A 19629-nucleotide genomic window follows, 5' to 3' on the forward strand; every position below is an offset into this window, starting at 1 on the left:
AGACTTGGGGTGGTCAGTATCATCTGGAGGAGACTTGTGGTGGTCAGTATCATCTGGGGGAGACTTGGGGTGGTCAGTATCATCTGGGGGAGACTTGAGGTGGTCAGTATCATCTGGGGGAGACTTGAGGTGGTCAGTATCATCTGGGGGAGACTTGGGGTGGTCAGTATCATCTGGGGGAGACTTGGGGTGGTTAGTATCATCTGGAGGAGACTTGGGGTGGTCAGTATCATCTGGGGGAGACTTGGGGTGGTCAGTATTATCTGGAGGAGACTTGAGGTGGTCAGTATCATCTGGAGGACACTTGGGGTGGTCAGTATCATCTGGGGGAGACTTGGGGTGGTCAGTATCATCTGGAGGAGACTTGGGGTGGTCAGTATCATCTGGAGGAGACTTGGGTGGTCAGTATCATCTGGGGGAGACTTGGGGTGGTCAGTATCATCTGGAGGACACTTGGGGTGGTCAGTATCATCTGGGGGAGACTTGGGGTGGTCAGTATCATCTGGGGGAGACTTGGGGTGGTCAGTATCATCTGGAGGAGACTTGGGTGGTCAGTATCATCTGGGAGAGACTTGAGGTGGTCAGTATCATCTGGGGGAGACTTGAGGTGGTCAGTATCATCTGGAGGAGACTTGGGTGGTCAGTATCATCTGGAGGAGACTTGAGGTGGTCAGTATCATCTGGGAGAGACTTGGGGTGGCCAATAGCATCTGGGGGAGACTTAGGGTGGTCAGTATCATCTGGAGGAGACTTGAGGTGATCAGTATCATCTAGCGGTAGACTTGAGGTGGTCAGTATCATCTGGGGGAGACTTGAGGTGGTCAGTATCATCTAGCGGTAGACTTGAGGTGGCCAGGGTTAACTTGGGAGACTAGGAATGATCAAGGTCGCCTGGGAAGACTGCGTGTGGTGGGCCGGACTCTCCTGGGGAGACGGTGGATGGTGGTCAGAATCACTTGGGGAGACCGGGGGTGATCAGGGCCGCCTGAGGAAGAGAGACTCGCGGTAGAGCGGCAACACCTGACCCCTCACCTCAGCGTACACCTGCAGGAGAAGGCAACACCTGTGGTCACGGCACTAACACCTCATCAACTTGTGATCCGTAAGATGTAATTTATTCATAAGAAAATGATAACGTTGGCCAAATCTTCATCTCATTATCACCATCATTACCATGGCTCTACCTTGTGTTGTGACGGTACCTGGTGTGTTGTGATGGTACGTGATGTATCATATGGTATGTACAGCATTGTTGCCATACTTAAAGTCTATGGACAGCATTGTGGCCATACTTACAGTCTATGGACAGTATTGTGGCCATACTTACAGTCTATGGACAGTGTTGCTGCCAGACTTACTCTATGGACAGTATTGTTGCCATACTTACAGTGCATGGACAGTATTTTTGCCATACTTACAGTCTGTGGACAGTATTGTTGCCATACTTATAGGGTGTGGACAGTACTGTCGCCATACTTACAATGAATGGACAGTATTGTTGCCATTCCTCCGTTCTATGGACAGTATTGTTGCCATTGCTCCGTTCTATGGACAGTATTGTTGCCATACTTACAGTATATGGACAATATTGTTGCCATACTTACAGTATATGGACAATATTGTTGCCATACATACAGTATATGGACAATATTGTTGCCATACGTATGTTCTATGGACAGTATTGTTGCTATACTTACAGTGAATGGACAGTATTTCTGCCATACTTACAGTCTATGGACAGTATTGTTGTCATACAGTGTATGGACAATAATATTTCCATACTTACAGTTAACGGAGAGTATTGATGCCATACTTACAGTGGAGAGTATTGGTGCCATGCTTACAGCCCTTGGAGAGTACTGGTGTCATTCTTACAGTCTGTGGAAAGTATTGTTGCCATCTTTACAGAAAATGGATAGTATTGTTGCTATACTTTCAGTATGGACGGTATTGTTGCCATACGTATGATCTATGGACGGTATTGTTGCCATACTTACAGTGTATGGACAGTATCTTTGTCATAGTGAATGGACAGTATTGTTGCAATACTTTCAGTCTGTTGACAGTATTGTTGCCATACTTATAGTCTGTGGACAGTATTGTTGCTGTACTTACATTGTGTGGACAGTATTGTTGCCATGCCTCGTCTATGGACAGTATTGTTGCCATACCTAAAGTCTGTGGACAGTATTGTTGCCGTACTTACAAGTGTGTGGACAGTATTGTTGTCCCTGAAGTGTTTGGATACCATGTGGAGGTCAGCGGCCAGGTCTGTGGAGTTAGGAGTGTACCATATCCATCGACACCTCAAGTGTTGTGACTGCCAGGAGTAATTTGGTTATATCTAGGGTGTTGGGATGATATCTGGTGTGATATATAGTACTATCCAGAAGACTCTGATCCGAACTGGAGTGTTTGGGACAGTACCTGGTGTGCAAGTACCTGCAGTGCAGTGAAGACGTCTAAAGTACTGTGACTGGACAGGTATGGTGACCACCTGTACTACAGGGACATATCTGGAGTGTTGTGGTATGCTGTTCAAGTGTCTAGTGTGTTTTGAACAGGTGTTGTGCGAGCGATGTGTCTTCACTGCAGCTGGAGTGTTGGGTCAGCACCTGGAGTTACGTGATAGTAGAGTAACTAGTGTGTTGTTGAAATATGTGGTGGTTTGTATGAGTCCCTGGAGTGTTTTGACATTACCTGGGGTGACCAATGCGTGAAGTGCACGGATGTTACACCTAATGTACTGTGGTGCCCGGTGTTAACACCACGGGAGGTAGAGCGGTACTGGTAGGAGTGTTGTGGTACAGTGATAACCATGTCATCTTAATGGTTCCTGTAGTGTTATTGCCTGAGTTGCTGTCAGGTACTGTGTAGTGTTGCGCGGGAGTACCTGCAGGGTCCCAGCAATACCTGATGTGTTGCGAGGCTACTAAACCTGTGGTGCTGTAGCAGTACCTGGTGTGTGGAGTGTTACCTGCTGGGCAGTACCTGGTGTGTGGAGGACCCACCTGCTAGGCAGTACCTGGTGTGTGGAGGACCCACCTGCTGGGCAGTACCTGGTGTGTGGAGGACCCACCTGCTGGGCAGTATCTGGTGTGTGGAGGACTCACCTGATGGGCAGTATCTGGTGTGTGGAGGACCCACCTGATGGGCAGTATCTGGTGTGTGGAGGACCCACCTGCTGGGCACTATCTGGTGTGTGGAGGACCCACCTGCTGGGCACTATCTGGTGTGTGGAGGACCCACCTGCTGAGCAGTGTTCAGCTCGGAATGAGCCATGTGGAAGCCATGGGAGTGCAGGCCCTCCAGCACCGCCTCCACCCTCCGCCCCTCCAGCACACGCTGCCACGCTGACGCGTTCCTTAACCCGTCCAGGTGGATCTGCCGGGCAGGGGGAGGCCGTCAGACTCATTGCACAAACTATACTCATCGGTCTCATCATACTAATCATATTCTTCAGACTCACCGCACTGGCCATACTGAACACATTCACCACACTAGCCATACTCATAAGACTCGATGCGTAGACAGTATGTCATACCTTTTCCATAAGAAAGGAGACCGGGAGGAGGTCGCTGAGCCACAGACTGGTCTCCCAGACGAGTGTGGTGTGTGTGTGTAAGGTCCCTGCTGGAGCAGATAACAACCAGAGAGCAAATGAGTGACAGACGAAAGACTGCTTCTCCCCAGAGACAACATGGAGTCATGGGACAGGAGGTCATGCTTAACTAACCCCCTAGATTTTTTTTTACGAGGAAATGAGTTTTCATTTGGGCCAGGTATACGGCTGGGGTAGGGTTCGTCTGTATCTGGACTGCCAGAGGTCATTTGATACTGTGCCATATAAAGGGATAGTAAGGACACCCTGGGTCATCACGCAGGAATACGATGGGGACTGTTTTGATGGGCAGAAGTTTAGCTTAGTGGTGAAGTGGTTAGCGTTCCTGACCGTGACTCATTCCCGGGCCGCCCAGGGTCGAGCGCACGAGTTCGAATCCTGGTTGCGGTAGTCGGTCCACAGTCAACCAAGCTGTTCATCCACCCCTAGGGGTTGGTCGATAAAATGGGTACTTGGCTCTGGCATATATATATATATATATATATATATATATATATATATATATATATATATATATATATATATATATATATATATATATATATATTAAACTATTCGCCATTTCCCGCATTAGCGAGGTAGTGTTAAGAACAGAGGACTCTGCCTTTGAGGGAATACCCTCACCTGGCCCAATTCTCTGTTCCTTCTTTTGGAAAATTAAAAAAAAAAAACGAGAGGGGAGGATATCCAGCCCCCCGCTCCCTCCCCTTTTAGTCGCCTTCTACGACACGCAGGGAATACGTGGGAAGTATTCTTTCTCTCCTATCCCCAGGGAAAATATGTATATATATATATATATATATATATATATATATATATATATATATATATATATATATATATATATATATTTTTTTTTTTTTTTTTCATACTATTCGCCATTTCCCGCATTTGCGAGGTAGCGTTAAGAACAGAGGACTGAGCCTTAGAGGGAAAATCCTCACCTGGCCCCCTTCTCTGTTCCTTCTTTTGGAAAATTAAAAAAAAACGAGAGGGGAGGATTTCCAGCCACCCACTCCCTCCCCTTTTAGTCGCCATCTACGACACGCAGGGAATACGTGGGAAGTATTCTTTCTCCCCTATCCCCAGGGATAAAATTATATATATATATATATATATATATATATATATATATATATATATATATATATATATATATATATATATATATAACGTTAATGGGATGGCCCGTGCCGTCTCAGCTAACATAAAAAAAAGTGACCCTAACCTTAGGGAAAGGTTAGCAGAACTTAAATTTGCCCAACATAGAAAATAGAAGAAACAAGACAGGAACAACTAGAAGCTATAACATGAAACTGAAGAAGAAGTTTGTTAGGAAAGATGTAGAGAAGTGTATCTGCATTACGAAGAGTAATAGATGAATGGAACGAATTGAGATATGTGGAGGTGAATATGGACAGCAGGCAGAAACTTGAGAAGTCGAATGGTAATAATAAAAGTCGAAGTGACAGTGGAACTCCTTCCCCGTACAGTGCAAATAGGTAAATACACACACATACGCACACACACACACACACACACACACACACACACAATATATATATATATATATATATATATATATATATATATATATATATATATATATATATATATATATATATAATTGACTCGTATCCTTTCTTGTGGCGTTATGTCTGCTTTTCTAATGTGAGTGTTGGGCGCTTGTGGAGCAGGTGTTCAGTGTCGATATTGCATCTTGGACATGAGGGATCTTATCATATGTTGGATAAACGTGTGAAGAGTTACTGAAATAGATGATGTCCAGAAGCAGACGAAGCAGTGTAACTCGAATATGTCTGGGTAGTGTAGTTTCAAATGTGTGTATATCAATTGGAGTGGAGTTTATGACTGGGTGTGTTGCTTGTTGTTCTGTACCTGTTGGGTGTAAACCTACTACTTATCAGACTTACCATACTAACCCTATTGGTGTGTCATCATGGCAGATGGAGAGGAAAGCTGATAATAAGGTAGTTGAAGTACCAGGCAAGAGCGATGCTTTTATTTCTGCATGGGGGACTTGGGAGCTGGGTGCTGGAGACTGACTGCTTAGGGAATGGTTTGGGTTGCCACGCGTGTCGAGGCGGGACTGTGTAGGAAGTATTTCTGTCTCTCTGAGCTGGTGTTGGTGTTGGTGCTTGATCAGTAGCAGGTGATTACTTTTTCTTAATGTTTTGCTTTGTGTGAGGTTTGTAGTTTTGATATTGCTTACTTGTTTGCGGATTTTGTGTTTGCGCCGGGAATTAAAAAAAAAAAATGGCCTCATTCGCTCACATACATGTTTTTGATCGTCATGTGTAATGCACCAAAACCACAATCCCCTCTCCACAGCTAAACCTCGCAGACCTCTCTGTAGTTTCCCCTTGCTGTTTCATATGCCCTTGTTCAGTGCATTGACATCACGTCCCCCTAGTATATCAGATCGCTTCAATTCACTCTATCCCATGTGCGCCTTTTTACACCCACTTGCATGTTCAGGTCCCGAGCGCTCAGAATCTTTTCCGCTCTGTCCCCTTGTTTCCAATTCGCTCTCCCCTCTCTCCTTGTCCCTACTATTTCTGACACATGTATCCTCTTTGTCAACCTTTCCCCACTCATTCTCTCCATATAGTCAAACCATTTCAGCATACCCTCTTCTGCTCTCTCAATTATCTCTTTTTTTTATTACCTCGCTTCTCTATTTCCCTATCATTTCTTACTCGATCCTCCTCCTCATACCACATGCTGTCCTCACGCATTTCATTTCCAATACATCCATCCTCCTCCGTACGTTCTCACCCAGTGCCCATCCCTCTCATCCAGACCGACACCGTCGGAACTCATACACATTAAGACTTACCCATTTTCATCCACCTAAATATAAGTTCCTTGAGTTTTCTTAGGCTTGCAACCAAACCTATAGTACAAAAATATATGTATTTCGAAGCTTGACAACAAAGAGGATGAGAACACAAGTTAGCGGGGAGAGCAGTGTGTGTCTTCCATCAGAGGCGGCCGATAATTACCGTCTTTCCAGCGCAGCTCCCTGCCAGCGGCGGAGTAGGGGTTTGAAATATGCTGACACTAACAGTGGAACTTTCCATGGTAACTTCCATGGTTCTTCTATGCTGGTTACTTAGGATTACACTCAATGCTACCAGGTGACTCCCCCCCGCTCCCTCTCATCCACCCAATGACACATCAGCTTCCATGGTTCCATTCGCTGCCATAATAACTCCCAGATGTCTAAAACACTTCACTTCCTCCAAGTTTTCTCCATACAAACTCAAACCTCCACGTAATCCGTCTATCTCTAGTACTAAACCTAATAACTTTGCTTTTATTACATTCACTTTCAACTCCCTCCCTTCACACACTCTCCCAAATACAGAAACCAATTTCTGCAGTTTTCAACTTAGATCTGCCACCAGTGCCTTGTCATCGGAAAATAAAATCTGAATCACCTCCTAGTCACCTCACCAGATTAAAGACCTACCCTTCTCCCCAAAACCCTCGCACTTACCTCCCTCACCACAGCATCCATAGACATGTTAAACAGCCATGGTATCACACAACCCTGCAGCAGACACACCACTCACCCTCCTCTCCTCCTTCTCGCACACGCTTTACAGTCATGGCAAATACTCCTTACTGCTTCTGATGGCTTTCCGCCCACACCAAAAAATTCGTAACGTCTTCCTCAAAACATCTTTATCAAGCCTGTCATATGCACTCCACGCAGAAGCAGGGGCATGAAGAACTCATTTGGAGCTAGAAGGACCTCAATTGCTCTTATACACCCCGTGACGTTGACAGAGAATAACTGAAGGTGACTTTTAACTCGCGAGGTATAGGATCAGTGTAAGACTAGAAAAAAAATTGGAATCTGCTCGACTCTGAAAGCCCTGTGTTGGTAGTCTCTGGTCTTGACTAATGGTATTATTGTGAACACAACTAAAGATTGACATCGATGATGTCTGAGCTGCACTGACCTCCAGGGCGATTTGCCTGACGTCATTCAGCACCCGTGACTTTTCCGGGCTGCTCAGGATGTCACCCAAGACATCCCACTCCATGAACTCGATGTCCAGCTTGAGGACGTCGATGGGTCGCTCGTTGTGGCCCAGGATGTCCCTGATGGCTTCCAGGGTCCGGAAGTGGGCCTTCCTCCACTGCCAGTTGGGTCTGCTGGAGTCCGGCGAGGTCATGTTGATGGTGTCCTGTGTCAACAATACCAGACTCTTGACCAAAATACTCAACTACAAAAAAAATCATTTACAAGAAATTGTAAATTTACATATCTTGCATTAATTGTAAATCTGTGAATTAATTGCACCGTCCATACACTTCTTCCCTGATCTTTATCCCCCAGAGACCCAGCTGTACAAGGCTGCACCTCCTCTACACTACACCTAATGCCATCTGGCTCAAAACCTCTTTGTCCTGTATAGCTTTGCCTGTATGCCTCGTATAATTCCCCTACATTTCCTCCAGCTATCTTCAACTCGTCAAATATTTATCAAAGATTTGGAGCTAAAACGTAGTTGATATCTACTCTTAAGAGTCACTGGTTTGTCTCTGATCATTTTCAGAACCCTGCAGTTTAGTCCTCCAGTAACATAAACACTATCGTGGACACTTCACGTACTAAACATCAGACTCCGCTTCCCCAGAACTGGGAGTGTTGTGAGAGTGCGGTAATCATTTTTTCTTGTAAGCAGCTGTTTCATATTTGCAAAGGTTTCAATCTCGCTATTATAAAATACTGACCATTAATCTCGAGTGGCTCTTCCTCCACCGCTCTGTTATTCAATGTGGAATCAAAAACCTTTCCATCTTGATCCATGGAGCATCACCTCTCACTATCTATCCATCATGACGATTCTGTCCTCTGCTCTGTTGTGCTATCTGTATGTGTCCCTCTCACACGAGACTGGACCCCACTTGCCATAGTTCCTATGTGGAGACAGACCGCGCTATTTCTGGTCATTTAGTCTCAGTCTAAAGATAAAGTTTCGTACGTTCTCTTGTCAAAATTGTCTAGTATTTTGAACACCTACGTTAGATATCCCTGGAATAGGTGCCTTTTTTGGAGAAAATAAATTTAGGTCTTTATATCTAAGTGAAGGGATTGATTTGGTTGCTACTCTTTGAATTCGCTCTAATTTCTCATCTTCTTTTCAGTTGTGGTGACCCGAATTGAACACCGTATACCAGGACGTTGGAAAGGGTGAGTGTTGTTTACTCTCTGTTGTATTGTATATTTCCTATGAAACCTAACATCCATTTGGCTCTGTTGTATGCAGCTTGGCACTGTTTATCGAGTTTAATGTCATTAATGATAATCACTCCAAAGTCCTTTTCTTCTTTGACTTGTATCAGTGATTCACCAAGCGTCTATTCACGATTTATATTTTTGGCCCACTAGTGCGTAACTTGACATTCGTCTAGGTTGAAATCTATCAGCTGCGTCTCTGTCCACTCTACCAGTTTGTCTAGATCCCGCAGAACCTTCGAGGAGTCTTACTTTGAATTGGCCGTATTTCCTAACTTCACGTTGTCGGTAAATTTGAAGATTTTGCTCTTGAGTCCTGTGTCTAGCCCGCTGATGTAGATGTTGAAAAGAATGGGTCCAGGACTGAGCCTTGTGGAACTCCATTACTCATGTGAAACCAGTCAAATGCTACCCAGTCTTTTTCTAACTCTTTTGTCTTATGTGTAAAACTCGGTTCTGCTATCCACGAGCAGATCTGATCTCTTATGTTGTGAGCTTAAATCTTATTTATCAATCGTTTATGTGGTATTTTATCAGAACTTTACAAAACTCCGCTCTGAATGTCAGAGGGTACTTTGCGGTTCTGTATATATAATAGGCATGAATAAAGAATTCAAACAGACTCGTTGATCATGATCTTTCTCCAATATATTGTTGGTCGTTTGACAGTCATTTTTCTTCTCGAGAAATTGATAGACTTCGTCCCCAGCTTTTTATTTCTAACAATTACCTAGAACCGGAGTAAGGCTAGCAGGATGGCAGCTGCGAAGCGCATTTTCTATTTCCATTTTTCTTGATTGAATATCAATGTGACGTTAGCCAGGAGCTTTCCCCCCGGTGATCTGTTGAATATTTGGGTGACCAGGTATGCACCACTTGACTTCTTTCAGTATTCTGGGGAGAATATCGTCAGAATCAGAAGATTTGGTCTGATTGGTCTTGATATCTAAGTGCCTCCTCACGTTCAATGACTTTCATGTCCACTTGTCTAATTTCACGTCGTAGGAATGTCGTACACGTCGTAGGAATGTCGTTCACGTTGTAGGAATGTCGTTCACGTTGTAGGAATGTCGTACACTTTGTAGGAATGTTGTACACGTTCTAGGAATGTCGTTTTTCAACATATATCTTGATTGGTTCCCATTTTCTTCCTACCCTCTCTTTAGTCTTCTGTACGTCTACTTCAAAGTCCTGATCTTCTTCTTCACTTGACTTTGATACCCAGTGAGCCTCTTTCTCTTCATGTTAAGTCCTTAAGAACTTACTTTCCGAAACACCTTTTCACTTGGTCTCCAGGGACGCTCATTCTTTCAAGGGGAAGTTTTGGATTCTCGAAGGTACTCTACACTCTTCAGGTGTATCCGCTTCTGAGAGCCTTAATCCAATTTTCTTTACCCGAGTCTTAACGTAATTTATCTCAGTCAGCTAATCTAAAATTGGATGTAATTATATTCATCTCTTTGAGGTCGAACCAGCAGTTTACAGTGAATCTTGGCAGTTTTGTGATTGGTTCTGGTTGTGGACCTCACGAATCGTTGAATGTTGAATCCCTTGATCTGTTACCCTCATGGTTACCTGTTATAAGCTCTCCAGTTTATGCTGAGGTTGTGACAACCTTCTAGAAGTAACGCTTCCTTGGTGTTTACTAAATAACGCTTCCTTGGTGTTAACTAAAGACTGAGTATCATCATACAGAACCCTCTCGTTGCCTACTCAGTGTTGCAGGAGGATCTACGTGCTCTCCTGATACACTATTCTATATCTTTATATGTCGTCTCCTTTTGATTCATATCACTCTGTTTTCCCTTCACCTAAGAGTGCCATTACTGAGACATGTTGTACCCGTCCCATACCCTCTGTCATATCAGAAAGAAAACGGCAGGACCGTATCCTGCAAGTAAATCACTAACGTCTGAGTTGAATTTGTGGAGGCCGACGTCCAGGAAGTGCAGGCCCTCAGAGAGCATAGTGTTGCCCCAGTTCACAAGGGTCATGTCGAAGGCGAAGACGGAGCAGTTGAGGACCTTCATGGCCTTGTCCCACGACACCTCTCCCCCGACGCCCACGGCGTACACCAAACACGCCCCCGGCACCGGCCTGTGAAGGACATAAGGGGGAATCAGAGTTGGGGATGGTCAGGGTGAGGTACCAGTCGTGGGAAGGATGGGGAATTTGTGGCTCTTAACATCCTACATCTGCGTCAGAAGAACAAAGTCACCTCAGACGTGCCACGTCCTGACCTTCGAAGTACCACAGATGATGTTAAGAGCTGGGTGTCGAAGCGCTACGTTAAGCAGACCGAGCCAGAATCATGCACCATGAATATTAAGCTCATGAATGTTATTGTGAGCGACAGGGAATGTTTGGAGCAGTCCAGAGTTAAGGCTGAAGGGCTGAGAGCTGGTGGTAGCTGGCTGGTGGGATCTGTTCATACCATCCTCTTGATTGGGTTATAACTATGGGAAAATAACTCTGGAGTTTTGTACATGTAACTTCAATGTGTTGATAGGAAAAAACATGATTTTTAACTTGGGATTCAGCCAAAACCAGCAGAAGGAGAAATTGATTTAATACTTCAATTCTTAAGACTAAGAAGGTTCTGTTAAAGAAATCTGGGTAACTTTTGGTTGTATAATGACTGAGGAACTGTTGGTCAAGGTGGGCCAACTTGCTGACTGTGAACACAAACCGATGTTTATAATAACACTTAGAAAAAACGATCATTGTTGCCAGAATAACGCTGAAAACCACCCTCACAAGAAAGTGTTGAACGCTGATCATGTATACGTGACTTTTGTTCATGTGCTTATGTGTGTACATACTACCTAGTGTGAGCATACTTGTGTAGACTTGTTTGTAAGTATGTATGTATGGTATGGCAGTAGTTGTAGGGATTGTTAAAAACCTTTGTTCAAGTTCATTAGAATTTCATGGTCCGCACATTAAGACCACAGGTTTAATATCGTTACATACTTTGTTGTGATCAAATTGAGGCAGAGGAGTCATACTGTGAAGTGTGACGGGCCAGGACCCACCCACCTCACAGAGGGACAGTAGTGTGACGGGCCGGGACCCACCCACCTCACAGAGGGACAGTAGTGTGATGGCCCAGAACCCACCCACCTCACAGAGGAACAGTAGTGAGACGGGCCAGGACCCACCCACCTCACAGAGGGACAGTAGTGTGACGGGCCAGGACCCACCCACCTCACAGAGGGACAGTAGTGTGACGGGCCAGGCCCCACCCACCTCACAAAGGGACAGTAGTGTGACGGGCCAGGACCCACACACCTCACAGAGGAACAGTAGTGTGACGGGCCAGGACCCACCCACCTCACGTCGGGGTCGAAGCAGATATATTTGTTGCCGTCCATGAGGCAGGTGTGGCAGTCGTTGCAGCGCACCACACCGCCCAGGTTGGTCAGCCTCCGGCAGGTGGTGGTGGGCTCCTCCAGCAGCTGGCGCAGCCGCCCTGGTCTCCAGCCGGGGTCCTGACTGTCATCCTGTGGGGAGGAGACGGTGGTTGTCAACAGAGAGGAGTGGAGTAACCGGAGCCTCAGTCGTTCATCTGGACTGTTAGGCTCCACCAACAGACAAGTGAGGCAGTCACTCCCTCGCTGTACAGCCTCACACACACACACACACACACACACACACACACACCATCTTGGTCTATCTGTAGGGTAGCCTTTAAGCCATCATTCAGAAAGAACAGAATTAAAATCTTTCAATCTTAAGAAGTGAAATCCGTTTCCCGCATTAGCGAGGTAGCGCTAGGAAATAGACTAAGAAAGACCCATTCATTTATACATACACGCCCATACACGTGTATAGACATACATATACACATTAACATATACTCATACACAGGCATATACATATATACACATGTACATGTTCATACTCTCTTGCCTTCATCCATTCTCGGCGCCACCTCGCCCCGCAGGAGACAGCATCGCCATCCCCTGCATCAGCGAGGTAGCGCTAAGAAAACAAAAAATGCCACAATCGTTCACCCTTAGTCTCTAGCTGTCATGTGTAATGCACCGAAGCCACAGCTCCCTGTCCACTTTTAGGCCACACAGACCTTTCTGTGGTAAACCCCAGACGCTTCACATGTCCTGGTTTAGTCCATTGACAGCACGCGACCCCAGTATACCACATCGTTCCAGTTCACTCTATTCCTTGCACGCCTCTCACCTCTTATATATTGAGGCCTCGATCGCTTAAAAGTTTTCTCTCTCCATCCTTCCACCTCTAGTTTGGTCTCCCGCTTCTCCTTGTTCCCTCCACTCCCGACACACATCCTCCTTGTCAACCTTTCCTTACTCACTCCCTCTACGTGTCCAAACACTCCAACACATCCTCCGCTGCTTTCGCAGCCACACTCCCCTTAGGATCAGTAAACACCTTGACACTGTAGCCCAGCACAAGGTGGGCTGAAGATGATCATGAGAGTTCGCTCCTCCTATTGACTGTGAACTGACCAAACTTAGACTCACCACCGTATCTACTCCCACGTCCCGCACCCTTCTGGAATCATCTTTTGAAATATCAATGAGTTCAAAGATCATTCCTCTCGAACATTACAAATCATCTGAATACATGATCCTGCTATTGTTGTTTACTTTTTGTAACTAGTTTGCTTACCATGCAAATTACTGAATAATTGGTTCAGTACCAGCCAGTTCTTGTTAGCATTTACCTCGCACTGTAACCAGTAATGTACAGTACTTCACTCACTGAGGCCCGTCAGTCCCTGGACCTTTTGTGCATTCTGTACCGTCTTTTGCACCGCCGCCCACAGCATGGGGAGGAGAGCACAATAAATTAGCCGCAACTGTGACAGCGGTCAAGAACCAAAGGGATATTTATGAGCGCACAATCCTGCTGGCTCACGTCTCGAGGTCGGGAGTCACTCACCCTGTGGCTGGGTCCTGACTCGCTTACCCCGTGGCTGGGTGCTGACTTACTCACCCCGTGGCCGGGTTCTAACTCACTCACCCCGAGGCTGGGTCCTGACTCACTCACTCCGTCGCTGGATCCTGACTCACTCACCCCGTGGCTGGGTCCTGACTCATTCACCCCGTGGCTGGGCCCTGACTCACTCACTCCGTGGCTGGGTCCTGACTCACTCACCCCGTGTCTGGGTCCTGACTCACTCACCCCGTGGCTGGGTTCTAACTCACTCACCCCGTGGCTGGGTCCTGACTCACTCACCCGATGGCTGGGTCCTGACTCATTCATCCCGTGGCTGGGTCCTGACTCACTCACCACGTGGCTGGGTCCTGACTCACTCACCCCGTGGCTGGGTCCTGACTCACTCACCCCGTGGCTGGGTCCTGACTCACTCACCCCGTGGCTGGGTCCTGACTCACTCACCCAGTGGCTGGGTCCTGACTCACTCACCCCATGGCTGGGTCCTGACTCACTTACCCTGTGGCTGGGTGCTGACTCACTCACCCCGTGGCTGGGTCCTGACTCACTCACCCCGTGGCTGGGTCCTGACTCACTCACCCCGTGTCTGGGTCCTGACTCACTCACCCCGTGTCTGGGTCCTAACTCACTCACCCCGTGGCTGGGTCCTGACTCACTCACCCCGTGTCTGGGTCTTGACTCACTCAGCCCGTGTCTGGGTCTTGACTCACTCACCTCGTGGCTGGGTCCTTACTCACCCCGTGGCTTGGTGCTGACTCACGCCCTCCGTGGCTGGGTTCTGACTCATTCCCTCCGTGGGTGGGCTCTGACTTACTCACTCCGTGGCTGGGCCCTGACTCACTTACTCCGTGGCTGGGTCCTGACTCACTCACCCCGTGGCTGGGTCCTGACTCACTCACCCCGTGGCTGGGTCCTGACTCACTCACCCCGTGGCTGGGTCCTGACTCACTCACCCCGTGGCTGGGTCCTGACTCACTTACTCCGTGGCTGGGTCTTGACTCACTCACCCCGTGGCTGGGTCCTGACTCACTCACCCCGGTCTGGGTCCTGACTCACTCACCCCGAGGCTGGGTCCTGACTCACTAACCCCGTGGCTGGGTCCTGACTCACCCCGTGTCTGGGTCCTGACTCACTCACCCCGTGGCTGGGTCCTGACTCACTCACCCCGTGGCTGGGTCCTGACTCACTCACCCCGTGTCTGGGTCCTGACTCACTCACCCCGTGGCTGGGCCCTGACTCACCCCATGGCTGGGTCCTGACTCACTTACTCCGTGGCAGGGTTCTGACTCTCACTCCGTGGCTGGATCCTGACTCACCCCGTGTCTGGGTTATGACTCACTCACACCGTGGCTGGGTCCTGACTCACTCACTCCGTTTCTGGGTCTTGACTCACTCACCCCGTGTCTGGGTCTTGACTCACTCACCCCGTGGCTGGGTCCTGACGCACTCCGTGGCTGGCTCCTGACTCACTCACCCCGTGTCTGGGTCCTGACTCACTCACCCCGTGGCTGGGTCCTGACTCTCACTCCGTGGCCTGACTCACTCACCCCGTGTCTGGGTCCTGACTCACTCACCCGTGGCTGGGTCCTGACTCTCACTCCGTGGCTGGATCCTGACTCACCTCGTGTCTGGGTCCTGACTCAATCACTCCGTGGCTGGGTCCTGACTCACTCACCCCGTGGCTGGGTCCTGACTCACTCACCCCGTGGCTGGGTCCTGACTCACTCACCCCGAGGCTGGTTCCTGACTCATTCATCCCGTGTCTGGGTCTTGACTCACTCACTCCGTGGCTGGGTCCTTACTCACTCACTCCGTGGCTGGGTCCTGACTCACTCAACCCGTGGCTGGGTCCTGACTCATCACGTGGCTGGGTCCTGACCCAGTACTGATACTTTTAGGAAGTTCAGTGAAAAGGAAATAGACTGGGAGAAATTGGATTCTCATGGAGACGGAGAGTCATGGAGACACAAGTTGTTCGAGAATGTACAAGAAAATTTCGTATACCAACAAGTTGGTGGACACACTGACATTGGAGAGACTGGTGCACTGTCATCACTAGAACTTACCATCACACACATTAGCGTGGTACATGAGAGGATATATCTTACACCAGCTGGAAGGTGCATGAGAGTACATATCTATCATACACCAACTGGAAAAAGTGATCGTGCGATACTTGAGTTTGAGAATGTGGTGATTGAAGATGTGAAATTACTAGAGATTAGACTAGAATCAGAGAGATTCAGTCGTGGAAACTATTCAGAACTCAGCAGTCTCTCGTAACATATCCTGGGAAATGGAGATCAGTGGCTGTGAACCATGGTACTGTGGTGTAAGGTTTTCTGAAGTTTTCAGTGAGGGAGTGACAACGTGGATGCCTTTAGCCTCAAGTACATCAGGAGAGCTGAGGAAGGAGGAGAAGGAGGAGGAGGAGTGGTTTAAGAGAAGCTGTCAGAATGCGAACTTCACGATAAGCTTAGGAGTACATACAGTCGGCTCCCCAGGTAGTGAGCGTAAGTAAGGTGTAAGACAACAGCGAAGGAGTATGGCAGAAGAAAGTAGGAACAGACGAATTTTGGAAAAAATATTGTGGACGTGGCAGATGATGACGATTCAGAACTCTAACATCCATAAAGTCATTCGCAGTGAACTGTAGATGTAGATTTATGCGAGGTACTGATTGACAAGTCCAAAAGTGTTTTCAGACTTGAAGACACCATAGCCCCAACATTAGTTAGATGGAAGTCTTGCAAAGCTTCGAAATACCTAGACGTAACGAAAACAGAATACTAAGATGTCACAACCCACATATGGTTCATTGGTCCTGATGAAATTCCTCTAAAGGTGTTTGACAGAGCACTTGAAATGCCCTTAGAATATCGTAAAGTGCCAGAGGAATGGAAGAAGGCACAGGTCGTGCTTATCTAGAACAAAGGAGACAGCGAGGATGTGCTGTACTATTATAGACCAGTCCTACTGATGTCTGTGGTCTATAAGGTACAGAAAAAACATAAGCAGGAAGCGATTGGACGACCTCCTGCAGATGACGAACAATCTAAGTGCGAGCCAGACCTCAGATTTCTACGAGAGAGTGAGTTCCGATTTAAGCAATAGAGAAGGCTGGGTGGACTGTCTGTATGTGGACTGCTAGGAAGCATTCATCACTAAACTGGGAATGAAGCTGGATATCCAGACAGGAATAAGGGAGAGAGTCCTTCAATGAACAGATTATCGTATTAAGATGAAATAAATGAAACAGAGTAGCCTTCTCGAAATGGGCTAAGGTCACCAGTTTCTTGGGCAGCGATTTGTTCTAAGACCATTGCTCTTCCTGATCTATGTGAATGACTTGCTAGAAGGACTGAACTTGTACTTAAACATGTTTGCGGAAATATGGTGATGATTGCATTCACCTACAAGGGGACCGAGACAAACTGCAAAGTTGGTCTTACATGGTTAATGAAATTCAACCCGACGTCATGTAATGAGGATGGGACACGGGAAAGAAGGTCTCGATATCAATGTCCTCCATCGGAAAATAAACTACAGGAATGTGTGTGTGTGTGTGTGTGTGTGTGTGTGTGTGTGTGTGTGTGTGTGTGTATGTGTGTGTGTGTGTGTGTGTGTGTGTGTGAGGGACTTGGGAGGCGACACCGTCCGCAAAGTACCGCCAGTGTCCCACCTTAGAAGTCCAGGAGACAGACTTATTTGCTGGTATATGTAAGACTTACGTTCAGGTGTACATGAGTAATGGAATATTCAGCGAGCTGTGTGCATCCAAAATTAGACCAGGCACTCTGACAACCACGACATCATTTCTATAAGCCACACCTCGACCAAACTGCCCTGATCGAGAACCACCAACTCCTCAGACCCGATAGAAGTGGCAAGCGGTCGGACGGCGCGAGACCTTCCCCTGAGAGCGAGGCAGGCAGCTGGTATGGAACACTAATTGGAGAGATCCTCACAGAAAATAAAGATGGCGCTGCTGACTTCAGGCACGACAGAAGAGAACAAAATACGACGTCCAGGGACCCACGATACGTACCTCTTCATTCCAGTTGGTTCAGAGACGCTGGACCCTGGCGGTAGGACTGGACCCGGAAGTTAAAAGTTCTAATAGGATTAAAAAGTTTGTGGTGTTCAGTTGGAGGTAAGGAGGAACTGACCTGGAGCGCCGGGTAGTTGACGTGCGGGTTGGAGGGTGGCCGGGGAAACTTGGGGTCCTTCCAGTCGTTCCAGACTTCCAGCAAGTAGCTATCCTGCCCCAGCACCTCCTCCTGCCTCCGCAACTCCTGCACGACACCCACCACCGCCCACATCACCAGCCACACGAAGCCCACCGTCCAGCACGCCAGAGGGAGACTCACACGGCAACGGACCGTCTGCATGTTTCACAGGTCCTGCACAGAAGGCGTCACCTTGAGAAGGATGGTAGGATCACTGACCATGACGCTAGGTCAGTGAACACATGGGTACGACCCTTGGGTGTGGTGGCCCGATCTTTGAACTGAGGCTAGGTCATCACACCCTTGTCGCTGTCTCCCGCGTTAGCGAGGTAGCGCAAGGAAACAGACGAAAGAATGGCCCAACCCACCCACATACACATGTATATACATACACGTCCACACACACATATACATACCTATACATATCAACGTATACATATATATACACACACAGACATACACACACACACACACACACACACACACACACACACACACATATATATATATATATATATATATATATATATATATATATATATATATATATATATATATATATATATACATGTACATAATTCATACTGTCTGCCCTTACTCATTCCCGTCGCCACCCCGCCACACATGAAATGACAAACCCTCTCCCCCTGCATGTGCGCGAGGTAGCACTAGGAAAAGACAACAAAAGCCACATTCGTTCGTTCACACTCAGTCTCTAGCTGTTATGTATAATGCACCGAAACCACAGCTATACATACATATATATATATATATATATATATATATATATATATATATATATATATATATATATGAAGAGCAAATCAATTTACTGGACACCTGAGTGACTGACTGGGGTTAAAAGCAGTCACTTGTCTATGGACTAGTCTGAGAATAATGTAATAATATCACAACTGGATTATATCAGTAGATATACTTACTGACATACGTCTGCAGGTGTTCAGTTGGTGTACATCACTCAGTCAACTGATCACATTGTCACGTATTGATAACTGGTGCTTAATATCTAGCAGGTTTTGGTCACCTGCATTATCTTTGACCACTGTATGACTACATTTAAGTTTAGAAGATTCACGTTGTTCGTTACAAGTGATTCTTCTTTTCATTTAAGATATGGTAAAGAAACAATTAACCTGAGGGAGAGAATTTATCACCTGGAGTTTCTTGTGGTTCTCAATGTTTATGGCAGAAGTCACTATTTTATGTTTATGGCAGGTTATGTAAAGATTACGTTCGTCAAAAGGCGCAATTCCATATTTACGGCAAGTAATATAAACATGAAAGTCGCAATTCCATGTTTATGGCGGGTAATATAAACATTACGTCCGTCAGAAGTCGAAATTCTGTCAGAAGACGTAATTCCATGTTTATATAAGGTACTGTAAACATTACCGTGGGCAGAAGGCGTAATTCAAGAACTAATGTATACAGGAATGAGTCTTATGAAGGTGTGATCAGCCGCGTTCAGGGTCGAGATGTGTGAGAGAATATAACGCGGGGTCAGTATATCTATTGAGGTTGAGTTAATAGCAGGTCATTCTCTT

At 46.8% G+C, this 19629-nt stretch overlaps 1 protein-coding gene and 1 long non-coding RNA gene across 2 annotated transcripts in view; one reads left to right on the forward strand and one right to left on the reverse strand.

Moving 5' to 3' along the window:
• The window catches only part of LOC139760483 (uncharacterized), a 214206-nt gene that overhangs the window by 133689 nt on the left and 60888 nt on the right, over nt 1-19629 (forward strand). The window contains exon 2 of the long non-coding RNA XR_011715353.1: nt 8807-8852. This is a non-coding gene — a long non-coding RNA (uncharacterized lncRNA). The remainder of the gene's footprint in view (nt 1-8806; nt 8853-19629) is intronic.
• LOC139760482 (uncharacterized) lies at nt 724-18378 on the reverse strand. Its single transcript, XM_071683765.1, has 6 exons — nt 18005-18378; nt 12231-12400; nt 10808-10994; nt 7615-7842; nt 3250-3384; nt 724-1044 (listed from the first exon to the last, which is right to left on the reverse strand). Exons 1-6 carry the CDS (start codon nt 18224-18226, stop codon nt 976-978), a joined length of 1011 nt encoding a protein of 336 aa, XP_071539866.1. The 5' UTR covers nt 18227-18378; the 3' UTR covers nt 724-975.

This window comes from Panulirus ornatus, chromosome 37 (assembly GCF_036320965.1).
Source record: "Panulirus ornatus isolate Po-2019 chromosome 37, ASM3632096v1, whole genome shotgun sequence".
Lineage (NCBI taxonomy): Eukaryota > Metazoa > Arthropoda > Malacostraca > Decapoda > Palinuridae > Panulirus > Panulirus ornatus.